The following is an 8,304-nucleotide window of genomic DNA, read 5'->3' on the forward strand; positions in this document are numbered from 1 at the left end:
CCCATATTTCCATTTCGTATATGCAGGAGCCCTGAGAAGGACAGCACTGAGGTCTTGTGGCAGAGCAGATTTGGCTGGGAAATCACCTTGTGATGGAGCAATGCTCACAGAGCCACTTCTGCTGAACTTCTCGCTTTTCTATGAAATTAGTGGCACAAAGGGGTCAGCATACTATGAAGAATTGATTTCTTTTTTAAGTGCCTTTGAAACTTTTGGGCTAATATTTTCTATGCTAAGGCCCTGCTGGAAGATTGATAGTTTTTGTACATATGTGGAAATTTGAGATAAAACAGTTCTGCATGCAAAGAGAGGAGAGAAATATCTTCAATCAACTATATTTGAGAAAAAGAAGATTTTTTTTTTAATAGTCTTCCTGACAAAGCTGTTGGGAATAACAAACTGAAATTTTCCATAGAATTGTCTCCATGCTATGCTGAATTAGGTTACTATTTGCATGAGGTACAACTTTTTGAAAATCATACGGTGTGCATAAAATACACAGCCTAAGAAAGTCACCCTGTGCTTCATAAACTGCTAAATGATGTAGGAGAGCCCAAAGAGCTGGGAAACACAGCCAGAGCAGTCATTTCATGTGCAGCTCCCTCCCACAGAGCCCTGCTTGTGCAAGCAAGCCTCTTCTATGACCTGCTCCACTGTTCCCAACGCTGCTTTTATCCTTCAAAAGCATTAATTACATAGTTTCTGGGGCTGCAGGGCTAGACGCCCAAATAACCAGGGTTTTTTTTTTTTAACCTTCTGTTTCTTTCAAACCCAAAGGATGAGCCGGCATCAGAAGAATTTAAATGAAGAGAGGCAGCAGCAGGAAGCAGAAGATACTGAAGCTAATCCAGCGTATCACTGTCATGGCTACTCACAGGCCTATGAGAACAGAAAAAGGGAGCAGCATCAAGCCAGGAGGAAGCTCTGTGTGGCATCAGTAATTTGCATCTTCTTCATGACTGCTGAGATTACAGGGGAGTATGTTTGCTCAAAGAGAGCTCAGTTTGGTGCCCAGCACAGACATATTCATGCCCTTTTACACCTACTCTGAGTGCAGTGACCCATGATGCACAGAGGTGAACCCACCTGCGATAAAATAACTCTCCTTTCTCCCCAATCTTTAAAAGAATTTTGGGGTTTTTTTAAGCGAAATTATCAAAATATTTTCATATGTTCATTTAAGGATTGCATCTGGGTGGGGATACAAGGATCAGTTAATGTTCTAAACTGTTCTCCCAGGTCTTTAAGCTTGGCTAAAGGTTACTAGCATGTCTCAGCGTCATGTCACAAAAGGTTTCTAATAAATTGGGTTACATTTTTCGGAAAAGATTAAAAGATTTTACATGGTTATCCAGGCCAATGATACCTCAGCACTGATGAAGGCTGCTAGCAGCAGGATCTGATATTAAATGCAACAGTCTTTACAAAATCCAGCGAAATCCAGGGCCAGATTCACCATCTGCTTTTCTTCAGTTAAGTCAATGTGTTTATACCAGGGCACATTTATCTTTTAAATAGGCCTGCTGGTGTGTCTCTGGATCAATGGAAGATTATTCCCCTGTCTAATTAGCCTTCAATTCTGGACCCATCCTACAATATCCAATATAAGTTTAAGCTCACTCATAAAGCATTAGCTTTCGTTTTGTCCCACCAATCTGCTCTCTGCATGGCTTCTGTGACATTTATACCCACCTGATAGTTCCTGGCTCTTTAATTTCCCCTTCTCTGTGGTGAGGTGAGGTAAGTTAAGGCATGAGGAATCCCACAGGCTTTTGCCACATGTGCCCCAGGGGATGTAACAAAAATCAGCCAGGAAGGCCTCTGAAACCCATGTTTTCCCTGCTTCAGCATCTCTGGAGCCCCATGAAAATGAAATAGAAAGGCTTTGTCTTCCCCACAGGTGAGAAGTGGAGGCAGTGAAAGAGCTGCTGCATTTCTGCCTTCTCCCCTGGCTGCCAAACCCATCAGGGACTTCTCCAACTCTTCCCTCCCATGCGCTTCATCTGCGTGAAGCCCCGTTGTTTGTAGGTCACGTGCATTTCCCCGTGAAAACCGGTGCATACCACTAATCTCCATGCAGTAATTTCCAGTGCCAGAAGTAATGCATTATTAACAAAACCATATAATCAGTAGGCTTAAGTGTGGTGAATGCGGCAATGCTAGAGGATAATTGGAAGGACAGATGATATGTTAACTAAATGTTTCATTTTGCTTAATGAATCATACAGCTTTTTTGCAGTGACAGCTTAAGTAACAGGCTTGAAGACCATTTTGCTTCAGACCATTAAACTTTGACAAACCAGTTATTAACGGCAGTTACAGACAGCAGTCTATGGAGATTTTTGTAATTATGAACCATACATTTAATTTTTTTAATCGTTAGGCTAGACAGCCTGTGCCTGATGATTGACCATTGAGGGACTGACGGTTTCTACTGCTTTGTGGTATACAAAGCTATAAACATCCATTGTGGGTAATAGTAAGTCATAAAGGCCACTTGTTGGGAGTATTGATACAAAGCAATAAAAGCCTATAACTATTACACAGGCTTTACTCTTGAAAATAAAGAACATGTTCTCCTTCCTTCTCCTCTTAAGGGCAAACAACTTCCCTGGGCATTATTATGCTAAACAGAAGAAACAAATCTGCATCACTCTCAAAGAGGTTGAAAAGTTGTGCTTCTTTGAATCCCTAGTGATATTTTTGCTCAAACCATCTGTGCTGGTCCTTACTGCTCTCCCAAAAGGGACACTGTTGGCTGAGCCTGATACACCAACTGTCTCCGAAAGACAATTATCTTCTGTTCTTCTAATGCAGATCCACCACAATCTCCATAGATTTGGACATATCAGTCAAACCAATGACATCCTATGTACAGCCCTGATCTAAAAGTGCTTTCCAAGGATTTTTAGTAGCTAAGGGCCAAATGTGGATTTCAAAGTACTTTATTTCTATTTGGGCACTAGAAAGAGAGACAAACCCAGCATGTGTCATCATGTCAAAAAGGAATATAAAGACTTGACCAGGTTGCTAAGATAAGCAGACTGAGATGTCAGAAACTCACCCAAGGCATTAGTCATGCCAGCAATACATAAAATAATAATTTGTCAACATTTTTCAAAGAGGGCAGGCTAGAAGCAAGCTTTTGTAATGCTGTCCCACAGAACATGGAAATACAGTATCTAAAATGCAATAGGGTTTTGCAGGCAGCTTGTGCTGTACATATTTGTTTGCTGAAAGATAGCTGATGCCTTGGTTGTTAACAACTGTGCACTGCCAGACAAGCCTGCTTCCCTCTGCTATGCAAAATTGCTTCCCACTTGGGAAACAGCTACCCTGCAAACAGCGAAAGTCTAGGAGCTGTGTCATGACCAAAAAGTATATGTGCATTTACACCTGCTCATGTTCTGGTAAATCCCCATTCTGTTGAATTTTTCATTTTACTGCAAGGAATGAGATGCCCCCAAATTCTGCAGTCATGCCTGCTCCCTTTAGGGAAGTAACTTTCAGGCAGCTGTAAATGGGATGTATAGGGAGGCAACAGAAAAAAACGATATATGCTCTACATGTGCAATATGCGTTCTCCTGCGGTGACAAACCATACAGTATTAGGTATTCTAATCTAAAATCTGCATATGGGAGGAAATTAAACAGACAGTCCATCCTGCTGGCATGAAGACTTTCCATCTAAAAGGAAAGAAAAGATGTGTCTACATGTCCCTTTGGCAGTGGTATCTTGCGAAAGCTTTGGATGAGGCATTTTATGATGTTTTTCAGGATTCGTTGATTCTCATATGGGTTGTGGTCAGGAGAAACAGGTGAGCTGAAATTAATTAAATGACTGAAGAAGGATGGAAATATATTGCCGAACGCAGAAACTAGACATTTTGGCTCTATTATTCACATTTCCATATTTCTACATTTCCACTCTGATGAAAAGATTCCCCTGCTATGACAAGTTGGCAGGACAGCTTCCTGCCTGTGACCCTTGTCTTCTCCTGCAGCCACCAGCAGCTGGCGTAGTTTAGAGCAATCTTGTAGTTTCTTTGGATCTGTCTTTAGCCCTGAGACATGGTTAGAAGAATTTGGCAAAATAATGATATTTGGCTTACTGGGTAAAAGAAATGTGGTTTCAGATAGCCTAAAATGGCTTGGATTTTTTTTTTTTTCAGAATTCACATGAAACCAAAACCCCCCAAAGCAGCCACCGGCAGCTGGCGTAGTTTAGAGCAATCTTGTAGTTTCTTTGGATCTGTCTTTAGCCCTGAGACATGGTTAGAAGAATTTGGCAAAATAATGATATTTGGCTTACTGGGTAAAAGAAATGTGGTTTCAGATAGCCTAAAATGGCTTGGATTTTTTTTTTTTTCAGAATTCACATGAAACCAAAACCCCCCAAAGTAAAATGACATTCAGCCACATTTTTCCAGCTCTAGCAGCAAAATTAAATCATGCATTACAGATACAAAATGATAGATTAGACCTGCAAACAGAACATTTTTCTCTATGCCCTCACCAAAATGGCTGGTTGTTTATCACAGCTCTTCTACTGGGACCTTTCCTTCTACTCCTGTTTTAGTGTTGCCTGTGACAAATAACAAGTTGGGCATCCAGCCATCCAAAACTCAGGAAGTACATGCATATTTTCCTATAACAAATAGGAAATGAATCCCATAAGCTAAGAGTCTGAGTATTTATACATACATAAAAATACTAGCGATCTGTGAAGAGATAGTGGGAGGATACTGGAAATGTGATCCCTAATACAGCTTTTCATCAAGAAATCTGATATTAAAATAGTTACAGTAAAACAGTCCAATAGTAGTATAACCACAGCACTAATGTATCACAACTCTTATTGTCCTTAGGACTCTCTCTCACTCTCACAAAGAAATTTAGCTTATTTCTTTCTATTAATTTATACCTTTCATTGCATGAATGAGGTACAAATGAAACTAACTTTGAAGAGTTTTGAGTCGTGTGTGTGATCACTGAAAATTGAATGTTCCCTTTGATTCACAGCAAAGCAGGTCTCGAGTTTGATCTGGTCAACTCAAACTTCCGACCAGAGCCATGATATGGACACGTGTTTCACACAGGTGGGCAGATCGCTGGGAGCCTGGCGGTGATCACCGACGCGGCACACATCCTGGTGGACCTGACAAGCTTCCTGATCAGCCTCTTCTCACTGTGGCTTGCCTCCAAACCTCCCACCAAGCAGCTAACTTTCGGGTGGCACCGAGCAGGTAGCAAACATGTCACAGTATGAACATGTGGAATGGGAAAGGGAAGTCGTCATAGCCAGGGACCAGAAAACATGCCGATGCCCAACATAGGTCTGCAGATATTTAGAGATAGTGCATTAATGCTCTCAAAGCCCCCAGGACACATGATAAACAGAGCAAGCCAGTGAGCTTCAAAGAAGTAAAAAGCACAGTCATCTCTTATCTACAAACGTGTCTTTCCGTTCATTATTGAATATAGTTTTGGGCTGGTGCTAGCTTTGGCTGAGATAACAGCAACTTCGCTTAGTGACTTGCGTGTGAGGAGGACTGAGTCCTCAATCTACTATGAAATGCAAGTTTCTATAAAAACAGCAATACCCATAAAAATGAGGGTCTACTCCATTTATAGAATGATAAAGCAAATAATTAAATTATTTTTAAAAGACAACAAAGTTATATCTGTAGAAAAGTGAGATCCTTTAACATTTACCATTTTCTAAATCCTCTCCCTGCATATCTTTTTATTGCTGCTGTTTTTTATCACATGGAAGAACTGGTAGGTTTTGAAAGTTCTCTCTCCTCAACCAAAATCAATATATTTACAGATGACACCTAACACCAAAAGCCTTACAGTCAAACACAAGTGCTTTGACAAAAGACAAGACATCAGCAAAATATTAACTATGAGAAAAATTTTCTGGGGGTATGATTCTGTTCAAGATTTAGACACCTAAATATCAATGTCTACATGTAAGTGAGCACATAGAAGCACAGAGTCCAAGTTTCTGATACATTAAACAGAAATCTAAGTTCTGTTCAGCTGTCTAAACATAGAGGTCTAGTGCTACATCCTGGGGTGTCTGAGACTTACGCATGGGAATGGCAGCTGTGGCACAAGACCCACAGGAGACTGCCCAGGATGCCAAGCACAAGACCAGGGCATCTCAAATGCCACCAGACACTTGTAGGTAAGAAACTACGATGTGTTCCCAGTCAGTCAATAGAGCAGGGAGCTGTGTGAATCACCGTTAATTTGATGTCCATTGTCCACAATGGGAGCTTAGACACCTAGCTCACACCTGCATGCAGACATTTTAATTTAGTTGCCTAGGTCTGGAAATTAATCCTACGCTGGGTGTCTTAGGGCTCAATTTATTTGCTGATATGTAAGGGATTGGTGCTATTTGAAATGTCCTAATGTGTTCCACAAAGTTTCCAACTGCCACTCTAGAAGGCTATGGGTCATCTACACATCTTGTGTCAAGTCATATATGGAGGTGTCAGTGTATCTCAAGTGGCTCTAGACACCTATGCGCCTGAACTGAGGACTCAGATGATAAATGCTTCAAGGATGTTCAATAGGAAGGTCCAGAAGCAGCTTCTGACTCAGGATGTCTGCAGGCCAAGGTTGTCTGTAGCTGCAGAATGTACCAGAGAAGACAAATGCCATACTCATCCTGTCTTTATATTGCTCCCTAAGTATATTCCACTAACTCTGCTGGAAACAGGCTGCTGGTTGAGGGGGAGGTTTAGTATAACTGAAGCGTGGCTGGCATTATGTTGCCAACAGACAGCTGAATTGTGCAGCCTTAGCAAACTACTACTTATCATCAGTTGATCCATAATTACTTTTTGTGTTTATGCTCTCTTTGCCTGGGAATAAAGGGAAGTGAAAGAGAGACTTCTTTCTTGCTGACGAGATGGTAGGCAGGTTTAGCCACCTCATGTAACTTCACCCTCAGTCTGTGTTAGGTTTTTTAGTTTTTTTGTCATTGCAATGCAGAACTTCAAAACCAATCTTTTATTGCCTTTTTATCCTGGTAGCAAAGAGAGCCTTGTGTCAAATGTCAGTGGCTATTTGATTGCATTCCATGATAGTTATCCTGTTTCTTGCTTATTTTCCCAGCTGTATTTCCAGTTTAATATGCAGGGGGGTGCCTTAATAGAGTAGCTGAGGGCAGTCAGGTGGGTGGCAGAGTCACTGTGTGCTGACTACCAAAGTCTTGCAGTTGCAGCCCTCCATGACACTGGAAGCTGTATTTTCACTGCTTTTCTCAGACTAATAGATAGCGTTTGTCATGTAAAGACTGTGTATGACAGGGCTCAGGTTTAGCAGGAGCCATCTGAATGCCTCCTGTCTTCTAAGCCAGAACCAGGCAGCAGAATCAGTCAAGACAGCAATTCAACACAATCCTTTGGGTGTGCAGCTACTTTCAGCAACATGGCTAGAAGCATAATATTGGAGGAGACTGATAGTATGAGCCAGACCTACTTCCAGGTAGGACAGCTCTCTTCCACCTCTATTTCTTTATCTCTGGCATGATTCAGAGTTTGCCAAACAATCCTATACTATTGTTTGCTGTGCTCTGTTAGTACTAGCAGTTCTGAAGAAATGTAACTGAGAACATCTTGAGTAAAATGTTTAGTACTACTGAACTGGTCTGTAAGCTTAGCTAAACTTTTGCTAAGATACTACATTGAAAAGTAATATGTATTTTCACCTACGTAGGTAAAGATGACCTCTAATGTTAATTTTCAGCTGTGGAGTATACGCACACATGTACACAGACATTCATGCAGGTGTTCTCAAAAGCTGTTGGCTCCTTTCATGGCAATGATAGCATAGCCATCAACACCTTCAGCTGGGCCAGGTTTGCAGGGCTTCAACCTGTAACTTGGAGAAAATACAAACACCAGGTTTATCAGAAAATGTAAGCACCATGCTTTATGTTAGCTTCTCTCTATCTACTTTTCAGCAATACTAGATTTCCCTGTCAGTGCACTTTCATTCATTATTTGTCAATTTTAGACAAAATGGTTATTGTGATAAGCATCTGTGTCGTGGTTTAACCCCAGCTGGCAACTAAGCACCACACAGCCACTCACTCACTCCCCTCACAGTGGGATGGGGGAGACAATCAGAAGGGTAAAAGTGAGAAAACTCATGGGTTGAGATAAAGACAGTTTAATAGGTAAAGCAAAAGCCGCGCACGCAAGCAAAGCAAAACAAGGAATTCATTCACTCCTTCCCATCAGCAGGCAGGTGTTCAGCCATCTCCAGGAAAGCAGGGCTCCATCA

At 41.4% G+C, this 8,304-nt stretch overlaps 1 protein-coding gene across 1 annotated transcript in view; it reads left to right on the top strand.

The window, feature by feature from the left end:
* Nucleotides 1-778: 778 nt before the first annotated feature.
* SLC30A8 (solute carrier family 30 member 8) overlaps nt 779-8,304 on the top strand; it is a 14,113-nt gene continuing 6,587 nt past the window's right edge. Inside the window, exons 1-2 of the mRNA XM_009277249.1 lie at nt 779-982; nt 5,108-5,246. Coding sequence (XP_009275524.1) covers nt 779-982; nt 5,108-5,246 — 343 coding nt within the window. The remainder of the gene's footprint in view (nt 983-5,107; nt 5,247-8,304) is intronic.

Source organism: Aptenodytes forsteri, unplaced genomic scaffold (genome assembly GCF_000699145.1).
Source record: "Aptenodytes forsteri isolate BGI_AS27 unplaced genomic scaffold, ASM69914v1 Scaffold49, whole genome shotgun sequence".
Taxonomy (NCBI): Eukaryota; Metazoa; Chordata; class Aves; order Sphenisciformes; family Spheniscidae; genus Aptenodytes; species Aptenodytes forsteri.